This window comes from Podarcis raffonei, chromosome 11 (assembly GCF_027172205.1).
Source record: "Podarcis raffonei isolate rPodRaf1 chromosome 11, rPodRaf1.pri, whole genome shotgun sequence".
NCBI lineage: Eukaryota > Metazoa > Chordata > Lepidosauria > Squamata > Lacertidae > Podarcis > Podarcis raffonei.
Genome location: NC_070612.1, coordinates 10,659,712 through 10,680,870, shown reverse-complemented (window position 1 = coordinate 10,680,870; position 21,159 = coordinate 10,659,712). Strand labels below are relative to the sequence as shown.

Genomic DNA, 21,159 nt, shown 5'->3' with positions numbered 1-21,159 from the left:
AGGAAAGTCTGATGTAGATTTTTTCAATTTCATTGTTCTGTATGGGACAATGACAATAAAGATTATCGTATCGTATCGAAAAACAAAGTTTCAGCCTTGGTGTCGCCAGCAGAATATTCTATTCCAAAAAGAGAAAGGTGTTAAAATTGGAAATCAGATATGAAGAGACAATTAAAAACTCAATGATCTGATAGGACTGAATTTGCATTTGACTAAAATAGCAGCACCATGGCATTTAAGCGAATATTGTTCAGCATAAGTGATTTGGAAAAAAGCTTTTCCTTGCATATAGACGCATATCATTGATGTTTGGTTATATTTAACTGAATGTTAAGAATTTTTAAAACTGAATTGTTTTGATTATATTTTGATTTGTATGCACCTTTGAGTTGGATTTTTTCGCAGAGTATAAATGTAAAAATATTTATATTTCTCTCTCTTTCCTGGCGTGTCCGTTTTATCTGTTCTATAGCACTTTATGAACGGTGCCTGGGCGCATTCTTCGTTTTACGCCCGGCTGTGCAATTCCTTCCCGCTCCCTTACTGACGAACTCGCGTTTGCGGCGTCTTCTCGCGAGACCCGGAAGCGGCACGAAGGCTTCCCAGAATCCTTCGCCCTTCCTTTTCCCCGGCGGTAGCTGTGGCTGTAAGGTGAGTCTGATGGCGACTGCTTTGGGCCTGGGCTGGTATCCGCCGCCGCGGGCCTCCATCCCGGCCCGGGCCCCTAGAAGCCCTCCTTAGATGGAGAAGGGAGGCGAATAGCTGTTCGCCCGCCACGGTATTTCCGTTCTTTGGGGCGGGGAAGATTGAAATTCGGGCGCCCGGAGAAGTCCGGGGTAGGGGGGGAAAATGGCCTCTGCAAGCGACTGGGGATTCTGAAAACCCCGGATGTGGAAGCCTTGCTTTGGAAATGCAAATGAGCCGTGGGAGAAAGAGATGGGGAGGGAATCAGTTATATAGGTTTTCTGCAGGTAGGCCTCGTATTTTCGGCTCATCCTTGGGTGGGTTAAGTGGAAAGGCAAGATATACTCAGGGATTTAAAAAATAAGAATTAAATAAGTTGTGTGCCTTTGTTTCTCAATTTGATATTTTTTTCGTGGTCTTGTATGCACTGCGGCTTTTGGTGCATTGTGACTTGTTATTTTTGCATTGATTATAGCTTAGTACTTATTGTAATTGCTACGGGTGATTTTTTGCTTTATTATTTGCTGGTGCTTAATTTTATTGTGTACTGTTGTTTTCCAATGGGTTATTGAATACAACTTTATATTATGCAAGTTGTTTAACGTTATGTTCTTCTTATGGCTTTTATTGGATTGGTATAAGGTGTGTGGATTCTGCTGTAGACTTTGCTGTTTCTTCAGCTTGTAAACTGCCTTGAGTTTTGTAATGTAGAAAGGCAATATACAAATTAAAAGTGAAATGAAAGTTGGGATTCTCTTCTTTGCCAGCTTCCCCCCACCCGTGGGTTTGGCAGGCCTGGGAGGCCGCATGGTTGCTTCAAATATGGATGGGCATGTGGTACTGTGGGCTTCTGAAATGCAGCAGGGCCTTTTGCAGTGCAGTCCAGGAACACCATATTTATGTGTAATTTGTCGCTGCTTTTGGTAGTGGAGGAAGGCAGGGGAGGGTTATTATTTGTGCTAGCAGGAGAAAAGATTGCAAGCCATCAAGTGTTGTGCTTTATAGTAGGATTGTGCATTTGTTATGTATGTACTTGAAAATGGGCACAATCGTTCTTACGGGGCAATAGTATCTCATTACCTTCTAATAGCACATTATCTTACTTTAATTACACTATAGGGTGGCAAATAGCGGGGGGAATGAACCTTGAATGTGTGTGTATTGCAGAAAGGTGGTTAAGTGGTACATAGTTTGAAAATATTGTTGTAAAAATGGAAGCTGCACTGATGACTATCTTAGGACACCTTTGGATTAAATAATGAAAATACTCACATCCCTCTGAGCAGCTTTTTTCTAACCAGCAATTTGGAGAGTGTGTGTAATTTATGGCTACAATGCTGAAAGATATATTTATTTCCCCCCCTCTAGGTAAGCTCTGAAAATGGTCCGCTACTCACTTGATCCGGAGAACCCCACAAAATGTAAGTATTTTTCCTATGGTACGTGTCTCATACTTTAGTGATTACCAAAACTTTCAGAATTACCATGTTTTTATCCCTTCTCCCCACAGCATGCAAGTCAAGGGGGTCCAACCTTCGTGTTCACTTTAAGGTATGTGAAATCTTACTTTGATTTCCCCACCCCCCCCAAAAGAAAAAAGCAGTGGATGTGGAGTGGGCCACACTGTAATTTGATGGAAGCAGAATTCATAGATTATGGTGCTTTAATCACAAGATTGTCACATCAGATTTTCTAAACATCACCTGGTCATGTACACTTTATTGTAAAGCTTGTGCTGCACAAAACAATTTTCATTCTCTACCTAACATCCCTCTTTCAAGAACTGCTGGTAATGGGGACTGTACTGGCTACTGTGTTGCCTAGGTACTCAAACTAGCAAGCCACCCTTCCTGGTTCAAAACTGGTGAGGAACAGGGGAATAATAGGCACAGAGTCCTAGTGACTACAATTTTGGGGTTGGCTGCCAAGGCTAGTCAAATCTCTCTCTCTCTGATTTTTAACGTGAGTTTTAAACACAACAGTAAAGCGCTAATAAATCCTGAAACAACAACAAGGTAGTACAAGATTATATAATATATATCGGAAGAAGGAAGAGATTACACTTGGTATAGACAGTCTTGCATTGCCTTGGTCAGTAGGTAGAAGGCAGTTCACTTTTGTCAAGAGGGTGCTTTCTGTAATATATTGTCAAATCTTGTGAAGAGGAGAGCATGATGTTACATTAGAATTTTTCTATGGAGTTCTGTAACACCCCGTGCAAATGAGTTTTCCATTATATATAATGTAATAAATAATACCCAGATAGCTCTTTAATACAAACCTTGTCTTGATCAGATGGCCTGTTAAGAACAATTAGTACAAAATTCTGATACCATCAAAGGGGATTGATGTTTGTTTCAGGGGTGGTGAAATGAATGTAGCTGCAGTGATGACCAACTTAGGACACCTTTGGATTCATAATGAAAACAGCTAAGTGGCTCTGAGCAGTTACTTCCCTAGTTAAGCTACAGTTACTATACAAGCGTAGACTCTTATTATAGTAAATGGCACCATAGTTACAGCCTAGATAACTAATGGGAAAATAGCCAATAATGCAATTATCATTTCACCCCTTTAGAACACACGTGAGACTGCCCAGGCTATCAAGGGTATGCACATCCGGAAAGCTACCAAGTACTTAAAGGATGTGACCCTAAAGAAGCAGTGTGTTCCCTTCCGTCGTTACAATGGTGGTGTTGGCAGATGTGCCCAGGTATGGATGGATTTGGAGAAAACTGTTAGCAATTTGAGGAAAACTTTTTGAAAGTCAGTAATTTCATTCAGTAGTGTTTGAGGATATCTGTTGTACAAAGAATATCTTGAACATGAAGGCTGGTGAATATTGATGAAGATGCATGTTAAAAATTGGAGCCACAATGAGTTGCGAAGAAATTTGTCACTGACCAGAAAGCCTGTTCTGTACTTGGTACACAGGGGCTACATTGTCCCTCTGCTGTCAGTTGGGTACCAATAATGCTTCTCTCAGCAGCAGATCAATTTCACAGTAACTGGATTGCTAACAGTCACTATGCAAGTCCTTTTGGGGGGCAGAAACTGGAAAATTCTAGGAAAATGGATGCAATATATTACTTGGTGTTTATTGAATCCTTATTTTTTGGTTTGCTATGGGGAATTACATATGAGTGCCTTCAGTTGTTGGATAGAATCACATTCTCTTATGCTTGCCTGTGGTTGCTGTGATGACTTTCTTAGGACACCTTTGGATTAACTGTGAAAAGAAGTTTTGATTCTGAGCAGCCTCCAAAACAAATCATGTTTAGCATTTTTCTTCAAAAGTATACTCATACTGAACTCTCATCTTGCAGGCCAAGCAGTGGGGCTGGACACAGGGGCGTTGGCCAAAAAAGAGTGCCGAGTTCCTCCTGCACATGCTTAAAAATGCTGAGAGCAATGCTGAGCTCAAGGTAAAATTTCATGCAGCTTGTCATGTTGGGTTAAGTTTCAGTTCTAGTAAAAGGTAAAGGGACCCCTGACCACCAGGTCCAGTCGTGACAGACTCTGGGGTTGCGGCGCTCATCTCGCTTTATTGGCCGAGGGAGCCGGCGTACAGCTTCCGGGTCATGTGGCCAGCATGACTAAGCCGCTTCTGGCAAACCAGAGCAGCACACAGAAACACCGTTTACCTTCCCGCTGGAGCGGTACCTATTTATCTACTTGCACTTTGACGTGCTTTCAAACTGCTAGGTTGGCAGGAGCAGCGACCGAGCAATGGGAGCTCACCCCATCGTGGGGATTCGAACCGCCAGCCTTCTGATCAGCAAGTCCTAGACTGTGGTTTAACCCACAGCGCCACTCGCGTCCCTTATCAGTTCTAATAGTAATCCAAATTTTGAAAAGCAAAAACACACCTTTGGTTCAGTGGAGTTGGTATTGAGGATCTGAAGTAGTATTCGGTAAGAGACTTGGGATTTACAGGAGGATTGTTGAAGGCAAAAGATTGGGTTCTTGGGTACAGTGTAATGTAACAGACTTTGGTGGCAGTGATGACTATCTTAGGACACCTTTGGAATAACCATGAAACAAACACAAGATTCTGAGCCACTGTAATTACTGGTCTTGCTAGTTGACTTTTCAGGTGTGGTTAAGGAAAGTTAGTGATTCACTTTGAACTAGGTAAATCTATTTTGTTATGGGGTTGTAATGAGAACTTTTTATTCCCCCCACCCCACCCGCAGGGTCTGGATGTAGACTCTCTGGTAATTGAGCACATTCAGGTTAACAAAGCTCCCAAAATGCGCAGGCGAACCTACAGGGCTCATGGTCGCATTAACCCCTACATGAGTTCTCCTTGCCACATTGAGATGATCCTCACAGAGAAGGAGCAAATTGTCCCTAAGCCAGAAGAGGAAGTTGCTCAAAAGAAGAAGGTATGAAGCTTTTTAAATAAATAAATGTCTACTCAAATGTACAGATAGCCAAAATGACACCAAAATAACTAGAACTTGATTTGAATTTTTGCAAGGTAATTTAAAGAGGGGAAACTGTTTAAAGAAGTGATCAGGGCTGTCCTATACATGGTAACTCAGATGTGTTAACATCAGATGTGTTTTAGAGTTGCACTCCAATGGTAATTAGGTCAGTTATTTCAAATATTTCAATACTATTTTCTGCAAGTATTTACAAAAGAAAATTCTTGTAGTCAGCAAAACTTTATGTGAAAGTCGGTACAGTGATTGCTAATATTGTAAACTGCTAATATTGTAAACAGCTATGGAGGATTTAACACAGAAACAAAAAACAGCATATAAGTCTCATAAATTTAGCTTCTATGTTTATTTTAACTTATTGTCTACCTGTCTGTGGGGCTTGAACATAATTATGAAGTCTGTAATGGAAATAGAATAATAGAAGTGACTTTAATGGTCAAGTCAGAGGTAGTCAATGTTGATGTCTTCCAATTTTTTTGGGACTCCCAGCTCCTATCAGCCCCAGCCAGCATGGAGAATTGTCTGATGATGGGAGTTGTAGTCCAAAACATCTGAAAGACACAGTGTTTGCTATTGGTTATCACTGGCATAAGTAGTTACCCCAAATACTGAGATTTACCAATGGAAATAATGGTCTGTTATTTGCTTTCTGGATATTTTTCCTGGAGCTGTGCTTGGTAATAGATAAATACATTGCAGTGATTCTTACATACAATAATCTCTCCGGAGTTATGGAAAATATACTGCGTGGTAAATACGTTTTCTAATTGGTTTCAGCATTCAGTGAATGTTTTTGGTCAAGTGATATGGATTTCTTTTGTTTTCTCCCCAGATATCTCAAAAGAAACTGAAGAAGCAGAAACTGATGGCTCGGGAATAAACATCTATTCAGTTCACAAATAAAAAACAAAATTTTAAGTTAACCGCACATGCTTTTTTATTTATTGTTTTTATTTGCAAATTTAACAAGCAGGAATATTATTTTCTTTATTATATTTTAATAATTATTAGGATTGTGATAAAACCCCACCAATACATCCATCTAAAGTTAAGCATGCAGGTTAATGTAAGCCCTCCAGATGTCCAAATAGGTATATTTCGAGAGGAGTGATTATTATCAATGGCTTCTCAGCCCCCCGCGACCCTCTCCCGGCTGGAGAGGTGACGCGCGGCTATGGCAGGAGCCTCCATAGCCGCGCATCACCTCTCCAGCCGGGAGAGCGCGTGCGGGGCTAAAGAAGCCATAGCCCCGCGACCCTCTCCCAGCTGGAGAAGTGACGCGTGACTATGGCAGCAGCCTTTCCGCTGCTCCCTGACCTGCTCTTTGGGGCTAGTGGTGGGCTTCCCCCCGCCAGCCCCAAAGAGCAGGTCGAAAGGAGCCTGGAGAGGGAGAGGGGTCGGTGCGCACTGACCCCTCTAGCTCTCCAGGCTTCCAAGGTAGCCGCCTGAATGCACCTTGTTTTAGAGCGGGAAAACGGGGGGAAAATTCTCCCACTCTCTGCGCAGCGCTTCCTGCCGCTTCGCTGAAGGGGCGCTGGGCAGAGAGCGGAAGAATTTTTTCCCCTTGTTCTCCCCCCTCTAAAACGGTGCGTCCTATGGTGCGAAAAATACGGTACATGGAAAATGTGACTTTAAGAAGAGGAGTTGATATACACAAATGGCATGTTTAAAAGATGAAAGTAAGACGGACTGCTGGTTGTGAAAAAGTGCTGTGTGTTGCTAATGTTTTAAGTTAATAAAAGTTTCACTTCAATTTCTTTAGGACAAAACCCTAAATGATTACTCCTTTCAATAAGTAACCCTAACCTGAAAGGCTCAGAAATTATCAAAATTTATATAGCACCATAGGGAGGTGCAGGTAAACAATGAAAAAATAAAATTGGTTTCAGTTATGGCTCTCTAGTCTTGATTAAAGGCTTAAGTTTGCAATAGGATCTAACAAGCAGCACAATCCTACACACACCACCAGCGCCATAAACCAGTTTGGGGGATTTTAGGATGTGGCTTGAGCTGGCCTTGAACCGGCATGCTAACAGAGGGAAAGATGTGATTATGTAAAAGGCAAAGAACAAGCAATAACCATGTTATTTAGGGAAAGGGGTAAAGTTACATTGCATCTTAAGCTTACTTTATACACTGAGCCCATTGATGGGGCATGGTGTAATATAAAGGTAAAGGATCCCCTGACCATTAGGTCCAGTCGTGGCCCACTGGGGTTGCGGCACTCATCTCGCTTTATTGGCGGAGGGAGCCGGCGTACAGCTTCCGGGTCATGTGGCCAGCATGACTATGCCGCTTCTGGCGAACCAGAGCAGCGCACAGAAACGCCGTTTACCTTCCCACCGGAGCGGTACCTCCGCTTTCAAACGTGCTTTCAAACTGCTTGGTTGGCAGGAGCAGGGACCGAGCAACGGGAGCTCACCCTGTCGCGGGGATTCGAACCGCCCACCTTCTGATCGGCAAGTCCTAGGCTCTGTTTAACCCACAGCGCCACCCGCATCCCCTAATATATACACAGCACCAAAATTGTGAATAAAATGCACCCAGCTGATGAAAGCGTCTCTCCCTTCAGTGCCCCCCCATTAGTAAGGAACAGTTAGACTTGCTCCAGGTTTATTTTTTGCTTTTTAGTGACTTAGGTTGGGTTTTGAGGGAAGTTAGGGATGTGGCAATTGGAAGGTACCCACACAGGGTTTTTTAATTAAAGAGTTCTGAATTTTCATTTGACTTTTGTGTCTTTACAACTCATGAAATAGGTTATGTAATTTGTTCCTTACATAAGCTCCAAGCCTCTTTAATATTAATTAATCCAAATTAATTAATCCAAAAGCAATTAATCCAGAATGCGGCAGCTAGACTGGTGACTGGGAGTGGCCGCCGGGACCACATAACACCGGTTCTGAGAGATCTGCATTGGCTCCCAGTACGTTTCCAAGCACAATTCAAAGTGTTGGTGCTGACCTTTAAAGCCCTAAACGGCCTCGGTCCTGTATACCTGAAGGAGCATCTCCACCCCCATCGTTCAGCCCGGACACTGAGATCCAGCGCCGAGGGCCTTCTGGCGGTTCCCTCATTGCGAGAAGTGAGGCTACAGGGAACCAGACATAGGGCCTTCTCGGTAGTGGCGCCCGCCCTGTGGAACGCCCTCCCATCAGATGTCAAAGAGATAAATAATTACCTGACATTCAGAAGACATCTGAAGGCAGCCCTGTTCAGGGAAGTTTTTAATATGTAACGCTGTACTGTTTTTAACACTGATTGGGAGCCGCCCAGAGTGGCTGGGGAAACTCAGCCAGATGGGCGGGGTATAAATAATAAATTATTATTATTATTATTATTATTATTATTATTATTATTATTATTATTATATTTTATCACAAGCTCTCTTTATTTTCCATTTTGCACCAAAGCTGCACCTGCCCTTGTACCATGTATTTCCCAGCCTTTCTCCATGACCAGAAAAGCTGAATTTCTGCAACAGCTCTGTTTAAAATAATCTGAAATTGCCGGTTTGTGATTATATAAAAGCTACTATGAGCAATGGCTTCCAATATAAAAACATACAATGAAGAGCATGCATATTTCACATACTGTGTCTGTTAAGGACAGGAACTTCAAAGAAAGACTATCCTAATACACAGGTGAACCGCCCTGAGAACTGGGTATAGAGCAGTATATAAATCAATAATAAATAAACGGGCCTATGAAAAACTGCATGTCTTTAATGGTGACATGACAGGCAGAAATTCAATGCATGAAATGTTTCTCATTGCTACCGTTTTGTAATGAGAAGCTGCATTGGTTGATGATCTCTATTTCGCAACTTATAAAATGACGGTATCATGCCCGAAAATGGCTGATCCTATAGCAGATTAAAGATAGTGATGTGGCTAATTAGATTTTTAACAGAACTCTGTTCTTCAGCATGCCAACCAATACAACAGCTCTGCTGGAAGAAGATAGATAGATAGATAGATAGATAGATAGATTCTTTATTGTCATTACACACGTGCAACATTGCACAAGTGCAACGAAATTGGATGCCATCCCTTAAAAACAACAAAAGCAAAACAACAACAACAACCAACAAACCACATTCCAGCCACACCCACACCCATCAATCTCCCAGGTCACACTATCGAGTTACAGCATTCAAAAGGGCCACAGCTCTCGGGTAAAAACTGTTTTTCAGTCTATTTGTCCTTGACTTGATGTTTCTATATCTCCTGCCAGAAGGCAGTAGTGCAAACAGACTGTATCCCGGGTGAGATGAATCCTGCAGGATGTTGTTTGCTTTCCTAAGACAACGGGAACCGTACAATTCTTCCAAAGATGGGAGAGGTTGACCAATAATCCTTTGTGCTGTGGTTATGACCTTCTGGAGCACCTTCCTCTCCCTAGCTGTACAACTGGAGAACCAAGCACAAATACAGTATGTAAGAATGCTCTCTATGGAGCCTCGGTAGAAGGACACCAGCAGTCTCTCACTCAGATTGTTCTTCTTTAAAAGTCTGAGGAAATAAATTCTCTGCTGGGCCTTCTTCACCAGAGCAGTGGTATTTGCGCTCCAAGTCATGCCCTGATCGATAGTTACTCCCAAAAACCTGAATTCCGCCACCCTCTCCACCCGTTCCCCATTGATATGCAAGGGCTGAATGTCCGCCTTTTTTTTCCTGTAATCCACCACTAATTCCTTGGTCTTAGCCGTATTAAGAGCCAGATTGTTCTCTCCACACCAAACACAGAGCCGCTCCACCTCGTCCCGATAGGCGGACTCATCCCCTCCTGAAATGAGCCCTACCACCGTAGTGTCATCAGCAAACTTGATGATTTTGTTGCTGGAATAGGTGGCTGTACAGTCATACGTATAGAGAGCATAGAGCAGGGGACTCAACACACAACCCTGTGGTGAGCCGGTGTTAAGGCTAAGGGCTGTGGACATATGTGACCCTACTCTAACCCTCTGAGAACGTTCTGACAAAAAATCCAAAACCCAGAGACAGGTGGAGTTGGAGAGTCCAATCGCCTCTAGCTTGGACACCAGTCTATGGGGGAGGATAGTGTTAAAAGCTGAGCTAAAGTCCACAAACAGCAGCCTCACATAACTCCCCGGCTGCTCCAGATGGGACAGAGCAGCATGGAGAGTGGTGGTGATAGCGTCCTCTGTGGATCTATTTGCCCTGTATGCAAACTGGTAGTTGTCAAAAGTTGATGGAAGACAGGAAATAATATGACGGCGCATCAGTTTCTCAAAACACTTCATGATGATTGGAGTCAGTGCAACTGGTCTGTAGTCGTTCAAACTACTGATTGTGGATTTTTTAGGCAGAGGGACAATAGTTGACGACTTCAGGCAGGGTGGGACAATAGACTGGTGTAAGGACTTGTTGAAGATCTTAGTAAAGACCCTCGCCAGCTGATCCGCACAGCCCTTCAACACCTTTCCAGTGATGCCATCAGGTCCAGCCGCCTTCCTCGGATTCACCATCCTCAATACCTTTCTCACCTCATGCTCCTCTACCGTGAATGAGGGGCCCCTATGGGCTGGTGGCTGTAATACCGGCGTCTCAGGTGGCTCCTTCTCGAAGCGAGCAAAGAAGAGGTTAAGCTCCTCCGCCAGCAAAGGGTCACCGTCGACAGCACCAAGGTTAGGTTTGTAGTTGGTAATGTGCTGAATCCCCTGCCACATCTGTCTTGTGTTGTTGCTCCTTAAATTGTCCTCAATCCTCAGCCTATAATCCCGTTTTGCCTGTCGAATACCCCTCTTCAAGTTTGCTCTTGCCACACTGTAAAGCTGCACCTCGCCTGACCTGAAAGCCCTGTTCCTTTCCCGCAACAGGCCCTGGACCTCTCTATTCATCCAGGGTTTCTGATTGGGATAAAACCGGATGGATTTGTTTACTGTGACAGTGTCTGTGCAGTGATTGATATAGCACAGAACTGCCGCCGTGTGCTCCTCCAGGTCTGAACGATCGAAAATATCCCAATTAGTTCTCTCAAAACAGTCCTGCAGCTGGTGAATAGCACCTTCAGGCCAGATTTTAACAGATTTTAATATTGTGGGAGCCCGTTTCCTGAGTGGGATATATGCTGGTACCAGGAACAAAGACATATGGTCGGACTGGCCCAAGTGTGGCAGCTGTAAAGCCCTATAGCCGTGATTTACATTCGAATAAACTTTATCTAGTGTCTTGTCCCCTCTTGTGGGACATTTCACATGCTGATAGAGCGTTGGGAGCACTGTTTTAAGTTCTACATGGTTGAAGTCTCCCGCAATGATGTGCACAGCTTCAGGATACTTGTCTTGCTGGCTGCTGATAAGGCTCTGCAGGCATCCCAAAGCCAAGTTGGCATTGGCATCTGGTGGCACGTACACACCAGTTAACATAACAGCTGTAAACTCCCTAGGGAGATAGGCTGGTCTACATTTAACAGCCACATATTCCAAATCCGGTGAACAGTGACTGCCCACAGTCTTAGAATTATTGGACCAGCATTTGTTCACATATACGCACAGCCCCCCTCCTCTGGTTTTTCCGAAGTCCATGCCTCGGTCATGACGATGTACCACCCAGCCTTCCAACTGAATAGCTGTGTCTGGTATGGACGGTTGAAGCCATGTCTCAATGACAAATAAAACGCAGCAATCTTTTACAAGGCTGTTCTTTGCTGCCTGCAACCTCAATTCATCCATCTTGTTGGCAAGAGATCTCACATTTGCAAGAAATATGCTGGGGAGTGGTGGTTTAGATGGACTCCTCTGTAATCTTACCAGGACGCCAGCCCGACAACCCCGCCTTTGCCTCCTGTCTCTACGCCGCCTTCGCCTCCTCCCTGGAGGCATAGTAATCGGTATCATAAAATGACGGTATCATGCCCGAAAATGGCTGATCCTATAGCAGATTAAAGATAGTGATGTGGCTAATTAGATTTTTAACAGAACTCTGTTCTTCAGCATGCCAACCAATACAACAGCTCTGCTGGAAGAAGTATTACTTGTGGTCATTACAGTGGTACCTCGGGTTAAGTACTTAATTCGTTCCAGAGGTCTGTACTTAAGCTGAAACTGTTCTTAACCTGAAGCATCACTTTAGCTAATGGGGCCTCCTGCTGCTGCCGCGCCGCCGGAGCACAATCTCTGTTCTCACCCTGAAGCAAAGTTCTTAACCTGAAGCACTATTTCTGGGTTAGCGGAGTCTGTAACCTGAAGCGTATGTAACCCGGAGCGTATGTAACCCGAGGTACCACTGTACTAAGGCAGATTTTATACAAATACAGTCATTCTTTGGGATCACAGAATTACATTATTTTATTATGAAATTTATATACTGCCCTTCATCTGAGGATCACAGGGTGCTTTACAGTAAAAAACAAAATACATATGTATAATAAACTAAACAATATCCCTGCCCACCCCCCAGCTTAAAAGGCCATGGAGAAGAGGAATGTTTGCCTGGCTCTCAAAGATATTTAAAGCTACAAACTCTCTAAACATCTGGCTGTTCCTTCAGAAATAAAAATGTCTTCAAGTGCAGAAAGAAACACAGTGAAGGTGCCTGCCTGATATCAACAGGCAGGGAATTCCAAAGTATCAGTGCTGCCCCAATTCCACTGACCAAGGCCCTTATCCCACCAGCAATTGTGTTGCGGCATCTTGCATCGCCTGCACGCCTGCAAGGGAAACTCAAGGCTAGTAATCTAGCCCTAATGCAGGCTTCCTCAACCTCAGCCCTCCAGATGTTTTGGGACTACAACTCCCATGATCCCTAGCTAGCGGGACCAGTGGTCAGGGGTGATGGGAATTGTAGTCTCAAAACATCTGGAGGGCCGAGGTTGAGGAAGCCTGCCCTAATGCAAGGAGCAAGCCCATGATGTGCTGCAGCCAGGCTTTATCCATGGAGTTTCCTTGGCGGGGATATTGGAGTGGCTTACTAGTTCCTGCTCCAGGTGGATCACATTTGGTCAAAACTCTCCACTATGACCTGTCCATCCTGGGTGGCCCTGCACGGCATAGCTCATAGCTTCTCTGAGTTATTTAAGCCCCTTCGCCACAGCAAGGCAGTGATCCGTGAAGGGGGGGGGGGGGAGCAGAGACATCACCTTGCCAACAAAGGTCCGTATAGTTAAAGCTATGATTTTCCCAGTAGTGAAGTATGGAAGTGAGAGCTGGACCATCAAGAAGGCTGATCGCCGAAGAATTGATGCTTTTGAATTATGGTGCTGGAGGAGACTCTTGAGAGTCCCATGGACTGCAAGAAGATCAAACCTATCCATTCTTAAGGAAATCAGCCCTGAGTGCTCACTGGAAGGACAGATCCTGAAGCTGAGGCTCCAATACTTTGGCCACCTCATGAGAAGAGAAGATTCCCTGGAAAAGACCCTGATGTTGGGAAAGATGGAGGGCACAAGGAGAAGGGGACGACAGAGGATGAGATGGTTGGAGAGTGTTCTCGAAGCTACCAGCATGAGTTTGACCAAACTGCGGGAGGCAGTGGAAGACAGGAGTGCCTGGCGTGCTCTGGTCCAGGGGGTCACGAAGAGTCAGACATGACTAAATGACTAAACAACAACAAAGCCAGGCTTTCCAGGTCCACAGAGTGCGTTGCAGTAGTAATCCAACCAGCAATACAGTGGTACCTCGGGTTACATACGCTTCAGGTTACATACGCTTCAGGTTACAGACTCCGCTAACCCAGAAATATTGCTTCAGGTTAAGAACTTTGCTTCAGGATGAGAACAGAAATTGAGCTCCGGCGGTGTGGCGGCAGCAGGAGGCCCCATTAGTTAAAGTGGTGCTTCAGCTTAAGAACAGTTTCAGGTTAAGAACGGGCCTAAGTACTTAACCCGAGGTACCACTGTACTGTATAAGGCGAGGGAGGGGGCGGGGCTTCGCGGAGAAATGGTGCTTAGGTCACACCCCGCTCTGCCTCTAGTGTCATGGCCCCCTCGGTGGAACGTAAATAGGCAGAGCGCGACGTCAGCGCACCACGTGCTTTCCCATTGGAGCTTGCGGAGTGACGTCGCGTTCCTTTCCCGGAAGTGAAGAGCTCCCTCGGTCGGCACTCAGTTGGACGTTGGAGATCCGCGCAGGTAGGTCGGTTCGATGTCGGCGCTGGACGCGGCTCTCGCGGGCGGGCAAAGCGGGGAGTAGGCGGCCGCTGGTTTTTTCCTTTCCTGCCTTCCTCTCCTTTCTTCTCCTCCCTTAAACGTCCCGGTTTTCTTACATCGAAAACAAGTGGCTCATTTGCATATGCTAATTCACTTATTGATTTTTAATTGGTTGCTTTCAATCGCGTGAGTTTCCTCTCTCTTTAAGGACAGGCTTTCTATTTTTTATTTAAAAAAAGAAAACAGCGTTAAGAAAAATGCAGCGCAAATGTTGGTTTTTAAACGACCCCTTTCTGTGAAAATACTTAATTGATTGATTTAGTGTTCATATACTGAACAATGCGCCGCTTGCTTGAAAAACCAGAACAACCACAGCTCCAAATGGTTTGCGAAAAAGGTAAAACAAGAAAAATCCAGGGGAAATTCGCAGACCTCCTTTGAAAGACAAAGGTTAAAACACCGAAACATTAAAAAAAATCAACTCAGCTGTCTAAGTATCTGGGTAGGCTTGTCAAAACAAGAACGTTTTCACCATTAAAAAAATGTGCAGGTAGGGGAAAATGTATTTATTTGCAGTACCTGAGTACTGTCCAATAACTGCATCCTCTGGGCTTTGAACCATAGGACTTACAGGGCACGTTTTCATTTTTATGCAAGCAGACAAATAGTGCTAAGAAAAACAGATGATTAAAAAATTGTCATTTGTGTATTTTGGCAGATCTCTCCCCAGTCCTGTAAACTGACTTCAAGGTCTACTACCTCCACTAAAGTAAAAGCTGTACCTGTGTGTTTGTTTAAGCTTTGAGTTATAAATGTAGTAGGTATGTTCTTGGCTGATTTGTCTCTGTTTATGGATAGATTTACTAATTCAGGCCACAGTGTCAGTACCCTATTTGAAAGTACCCTTTGAACAAGTTGGGACTTAATTTAGTTTATTACTATTATGCCATTTTCCGCCTGCCCAGAAAAGTGTTTAAAGCACATTACAGAATGAATAATAAGATGTGAATATCTAGATAGATAAAACAAACAAAAAACATGCATTGAAGGTCATTCTTCTTAACTAAATAAGACAGATATGTTCTAGCATTTTGCAACAGCAAAATCCTAACCTCACTTACCTGAGAGTAAGCCCCATTTAATTCAGTGGGGTGTATGAAATATGTGATTTTTGTATCATTAGCGAAAACCTGTGGGCACATCAAACCTACTGAGGTAGGGTGGGGGTTTAGGAAGAATATTTGTTGAGGAAGCACACCAGATCTAGATTGCTGCTGGGCTTTTTCCTTCTGGAAAACTCTGATTGGTAAAAAAGTGCAAAGTAGTATTCTGCTAAGTGAACACTTAACCCAAAAGGGCAGAGGGTCTCCCAGAACCCAGCTTCTTGGTCCATTTGGAGAGCAACACCTGTTTGCTTCACTCTAGGAACAATATTTTTGCTTTATCAATAATATATTATTGTAATTTAGACTATTGGTTTGGAGTTGCCAGCTCTATGAGACAACTTAATGGTAAGCTGCTTGCTACTTTCTGTGCCTTCTCTCAGGTTTCTGTTGCTTAACACCCACAGACCTTTTCCTGCTAACTCCTCATTTAATTTGTCCTGAAAAGTTTGCTTTCACATTAACAAGTTCTGAAATTTCCCTGAGTCTACTGAGCAGGAAATCCTGTTTAAAATCCCATGAGATGGATAGACTATGCTTAACCCGAGTCCTTCTCATTTTGGCCGTCTACCTGATCCAGTTCTGCAACTGGTCCAGTGGACATCTCAGTGACATCATTGCACAGATCCATCAAAGCTTTCTTTATGGTTAGCTGATCATTTGAACCATTTCCCCCAGTAGACCCTTTCCTCCACCTCACGCCTGAGAGCACCACATTGCAGTACTAGGGCCACTTGCTTAGAAAAACAAGGCTTTATGGTATCTGGGAGTGTTGGTATAGCTTATATAGCCGCACTCACACCAGTTCTTGCTGATAGTCTGTTAAGAATAATGGGCAGAAAGAGGTTTTGGTGTGTTGCTGCTCATTTTGCAGCACCTGGATTTTTCAGAATTGCTTTACGAACTGATAACTTCCAAAATTTCTAGTGTCCCAGCTAATTTTGTCATTTTAGGCTGTAACTGTTTGCCTATCCAAACTGAGACTGACATGTAACTTGAAGGACTGTTCAAGGTACTGCTCTGAATTAGATTTACACTGTCAAATTGGTACAGCATATAGATTGATTTGCACACTTTCCCAGATCCATTTATTTTCATACGAAGAAAAAGCCCTGTGTTTTGCTTTCCTATTTGTTCCCCACCGTTCTTTACTGCCTGCTAACAAAACCGAACTGCCGGGAAAAGAGAAAGCAGTATTTACGGATTCGTCGTTCCATGCCAAATTGTGTTGACTGTGCAGTTCTGTGCTTTGTTTGTTTGCTTGGAAGTATGTCCCACTGAGTTGAGTGTTCCAGTTACAGATAGGTAGCCGTGTTGGTCTGCCATAGTCAAAACAAAAAAAAAAATTTCTTTCCAGTAGCACCTTAAAGACCAACTAAGTTAGTTCTTGGTATGAGCTTTCGTGTGCATGCACACTTCTTCAGATACTTCAGATTCAGGTATCTGAAGAAGTGTGCATGCACACGAAAGCTCATACCAAGAACTAACTTAGTTGGTCTTTAAGGTGCTACTGGAAAGAAAAAAAAATTTTTGTTTTGAGTTGAGTGTGCACAGGACTGAATGTGCACAGGACTGGAGTTTTAAGCTCCTCGCAAGGGGCAGGGGCCACTGAATATGTTCCCCATTTGCTAATTCTTTTTCCTGCTTTGTTTAAGCCTTCCAGCACATTTCTGCCGCAGGAGCTGAAAAGAACAATGGTGTGCATTCCCTGCATAGTCATTCCCGTTCTGCTGTGGGTCTATAAAAGGTTCCTTGAGCCGTATCTTTATCCCATCATCTCACCTTTCATCAAGCGCATTTGGCCAAAGAGAGCAGTGCAGGAAACAGCAAAGAAAGACCAAAAAGGCAGCACTGAAAATAGGCGTGAGTTGTACGACTCCATGGATGATTCTAAAGTAAGCATTGGCAAAACTCTGTATGTGTGTTGTGTGTGTACGCCATATGAAGGACAAGTTGATCATGTGGTTCTGCTAGCTGAAAGCATTTCTAGGGCACCAGTTTCTAGGCTGCTTCATTCTAGATCGTACAGCAGAAACAGCTGCTGATCTGTTTTCTATACCACAGCTGTAGCCATGCATTCCCTGAAGGGAACTTCTGTGTCCCAGAACAGTAATGGGAAGTAAATATACCATTCAATTTGAAGTTAAAACTTGTTGTCACGGTCAAAATTTAAAACTTGTTGCCTCAAAGGTTCTAATGTTTTAATAATAATAATAATATTTTTTTATTTATACCCCGCCCTCCCCAGCCAAGGCCGGGCTCAGGGCGGCTAACAAGCAATAATAAAAACAAGTTGAATGAATACAACTTAAAAACAAGATTAAAATACAACATTAAAATATTGAAACATTAAAATATTAAAATGCAGCCTCATTGCAGGAGGAGAAAGAAAAAAGAAAGAGGGGGAAGGAATCAAATTGGCTCCAAGCCAAAGGCCAGGCGGAACAACTCTGTCTTACAGGCCCTGCGGAAAGAAATCAGATCCCGCAGGGCCCTGGTCTCATGAGACAGAGCGTTCCACCAGGCCGGAGCCAGAGTTGAAAAGGCCCTGGCTCTGGTTGAAGCTAATCTAACTTTCTTAGGGCCCGGGACCACTAGGGTGTTGCTATTTATGGACCTTGAGGCTCTCCGTGGGGCATACCAGGAGAGGCTGTCCCGTAGGTACGAGGGTCCTAGGCCATGAAGGGACAGGTAAACAGGTACAGACCCCTGACAGTTAAGTCCAGTCGCGTACGACTCTGGGGTTGCGGCACTCATCTTGGTTTACTGGCTGAAGAAGCCGATGTTTGTCCGCAGACAGTTTTTCCGGGTCATGTGGCCAGCATGACTAAGCCGCTTCTGGGGAAACCAGAGCAGCGCACGGAAACGCCATTTACCTTCCCGCCAGGGTGGTACCTATTTATCTACTTGCACTTTGATGTGCTCTCAAACTGCTAGGTTGGCAGGAGCACGGAGAGCAACGGGAGCTCACCCCATCGCGGGGATTCAAACCGCCGACCTTCCGATCGGCAAGCCCTAGGCTCAATGGTTTTAGACCACAGCGCCACCCGCGTCCCTCTGAACATGTATTTAAATGTATTTTCTCTCTGTGTGTGTTTCAGACTGAAAGCAACGGCATCGCAAATGGATTTGCTGAAAGTGGTCCACCAGGGGTTTCTGAGAAAAAGACTGATTAAGTAAGCTGGTGCTGTGGGATCGTGGTTACTTTAAGAAAATGAGCTGATGATGCTGTTCCCACTTGGAAATTTAATTGCACTTTTTTTCTGAAAGGAAACTTGGAACCTGCATACACACAGGCAGACACCTAGGAAAATTTAGGATACTATTTTCTTTGTAGCTGGAAAAGATTTAACATGTTGTCTTGCTCTGCTTGACATTCTCAGTACAGGAGAACCTTTCCCAATGCAGTGCAGTTTATGGTGTTAGCATTTTAGGCTCCAGTTTTTTACACTGCTGTGTAACTGTCAAAATTGTGACTTGTTTCGAAGAACTTCCTGGGACTCAACTTCCACACAACTTCTTATACGCTTGTCTTTAAAAAGCTAGATGACTTATGTATTATAGCTGAAGAGAACAGCACTGTAAATACTCAAGACACTAATAATAAATATTAATAGCTGTTCACTCACTTTTTCTCAAACCATCCCTGCAAAACTATGCGTTGTTTGGCATTCCTCCTGATTTTGCAGATACGATGAAGCAAACTTTGTGTGAGGTAGCCCTGATATGGGAAATATAATCGTATTCCCTGCCATTAATTAAGACCAGGCAACTTGCCCTTATTTCTGAAGGTGGAAAAAGAATGTTTTTCTTAAAATAATAACAATATTAAAAATAGATCTGTGTGCAAACTGCTGTATTTTGGTTGGCAACATTGACATTGGATTCAGAATTACTCTAAATAAAATCTAAAGGTTTTGCTTTTACAACTGAAGGCTGGCATTCTTAAGACATGTTTCCTATGCTCGTGGATCTAGTTTTGCCCTTCTTAGAGTTGTGTGAATGGGAGATCGGGGACTTAATGACCCAAGTCAAGAGAACCAAAGAGTCGCATTGCAACTACAATGCACCATAAAAATAAAAACTGAAATAGTTATATTACTGGGGGCGGCAAGGGGCAGGCAAGATGGGCTTTAGATGACTTCTCCTTAAGTGGCTCCTGCAAAAGGCCATATGGGTCTTGAGCCTGGCAGACATGGGCTCAAATCCTAATTCGGCCCTGAATCCATAAATCAGGATTGACTAACCTTTGGCCTGCCATACGTTGTTGGACTGAAATTCCCATCATACCTGACCATTGGCCATGTTTGGTAGAGCTGATGGGAGCCGTGGCCCAACAACATCTGGAGCAACATAGGTTCCCAATCCCTGCTCTAATGGATAAGGTTGGCATCAGCAGAGAAACAGTATGTTCACTGTTGCTGATTTTCTCCACAATGCAGAGTTATCCAAGAGGGTGTTAGGTGTGTTCCGGAGCCTGTATTTGAGTTATGTGAAATAATAGCAATGCTAGAATAGTCCTGGGCATGGACTTGAGAGGGGGTTTTAGAACATGTTCCAGATTTCTCTGCAGTGTGTAGAAATTTCTCAGCAGGCTGAAGTGGAAAGGAGGTACTCGAATCTGTATTTCGCTCCCTGTGTTGGGTATTAAGGAGATGAGGGTTGAAGCCCTTTGCCCAGTAAGGAGGTAATAGTTATTCAGTTTTTACACGAGTCAGTAGGTTCAGAATTGCAGTCTTAAATTCTGCAAATAAAGACCTTCCTTTCTCTTTTGGTAAAGTAAAAGTTGTTTCTTTTATGCAACCAAATTAAGCCCTCAATTTAGGTTACTGAAAAAGTTAGGAGGGACAGTATTGGGACTAAATTACACAGCTCTGGCTGGACAATTCATTCAGTCTGGATTTATGTGATTTGCTGTAAGCACAAATGACAGTTTAGTAGACTCTTCTAATAGGGGTTGAGAGGTGGCAGGCAAAATACCGGTGTGAAAGTTTGATAACTTGTCATGTGGACACTATACCCCAAGCTGGAATTGAAAAAGTGTTTGGTCTCGTACAGCACAGGGGTTGAGTAAAATGGAACTCTGTGAGACCCAGGAAGGAATGAGAAGGTCTTCAGAGTATATGCCATTTTGTAAGTGCAAGTCAAAGATGTTCTAACATAATTCCACACGGCTTCCATACTGGAGAAGGGCTTTTGGGGGGGTGTATGTGTGTGTGTGAATCAGCCTCTGAAGGTGGTAACTGGACCTCTGAAGCAGCTGCAAGCTCAGATTGTGAAGTGGGGACCCTTCCAACAAAATGTTCTTCCATAAAGTGAGCTCATATTGGATCCAAGTAACAACCAGAGGGAAGGGGAGAGATCAAAGGCCTGTGTGGAAATGAAAGGAAGGCCTGAGCTTTCCCAGTGCCTGGAGTAGCACTTGCAGGTCTCATTTAAATCCCCATTCAGACCACGATCTGGATACTTGGGCTGCAGTTCCCAAACATGGTATTTATTAAAACTTCCATATCCCACCTTTTGTGCCACAAGCGCTCCAAGGTGGCTAATGAGCGTAACGATTCCAGCATACGATCCAAGAGAGTCAAATAAGCAACAGAACAACACCAAAAGCAGCAAGGAGAAGGCCAGCATCACGGCTAAAAAGAGAGAGGTCTGTTCCTTACTCCGAGGGTTTCAGAAGGTCAAGCAACAACACTGTCTGCCTGGTGACAGAAGGCTTGACAGAAAAGGACTGAAATAAGTATCCTTCGGAA

General features: G+C 43.8%; 2 protein-coding genes and 4 non-coding genes across 8 annotated transcripts; all 6 read left to right on the top strand.

Annotated features, from left to right (window-relative positions):
* Positions 1-600: 600 nt before the first annotated feature.
* RPL17 (ribosomal protein L17) lies at positions 601-6,060 on the top strand. Of its 3 annotated transcripts, none has more exons than XM_053408394.1 (7): positions 601-651; positions 2,053-2,105; positions 2,195-2,235; positions 3,263-3,397; positions 4,011-4,109; positions 4,881-5,072; positions 5,965-6,060. In XM_053408394.1, exons 2-7 carry the CDS (start codon positions 2,066-2,068, stop codon positions 6,010-6,012), a joined length of 555 nt encoding a protein of 184 aa, XP_053264369.1. In that variant the 5' UTR covers positions 601-651; positions 2,053-2,065; the 3' UTR covers positions 6,013-6,060. The 3 variants fall into 3 exon arrangements, with proteins under 3 accessions (XP_053264369.1, XP_053264368.1, XP_053264370.1); XM_053408393.1 differs by having other exon boundaries at positions 624-651; positions 2,058-2,105; XM_053408395.1 differs by lacking the exon at positions 601-651 and adding an exon at positions 686-778.
* Positions 1,903-1,971, top strand: LOC128423804 (small nucleolar RNA SNORD58). The gene has a single exon (XR_008332865.1). It is a non-coding gene; the product is annotated as a small nucleolar RNA SNORD58 (small nucleolar RNA).
* On the top strand, positions 3,066-3,133 carry LOC128423803 (small nucleolar RNA SNORD58). The gene has a single exon (XR_008332864.1). It is a non-coding gene; the product is annotated as a small nucleolar RNA SNORD58 (small nucleolar RNA).
* On the top strand, positions 3,877-3,943 carry LOC128423801 (small nucleolar RNA SNORD58). Its single transcript, XR_008332862.1, has one exon. It is a non-coding gene; the product is annotated as a small nucleolar RNA SNORD58 (small nucleolar RNA).
* Positions 4,681-4,747, top strand: LOC128423802 (small nucleolar RNA SNORD58). Its single transcript, XR_008332863.1, has one exon. It is a non-coding gene; the product is annotated as a small nucleolar RNA SNORD58 (small nucleolar RNA).
* Positions 6,061-14,116: 8,056 nt separating the features above from the next.
* Positions 14,117-19,057, top strand: C11H18orf32 (chromosome 11 C18orf32 homolog). Its single transcript, XM_053408454.1, has 3 exons — positions 14,117-14,222; positions 17,059-17,298; positions 18,505-19,057. Exons 2-3 carry the CDS (start codon positions 17,098-17,100, stop codon positions 18,577-18,579), a joined length of 276 nt encoding a protein of 91 aa, XP_053264429.1. The 5' UTR covers positions 14,117-14,222; positions 17,059-17,097; the 3' UTR covers positions 18,580-19,057.
* Positions 19,058-21,159: the final 2,102 nt, after the last annotated feature.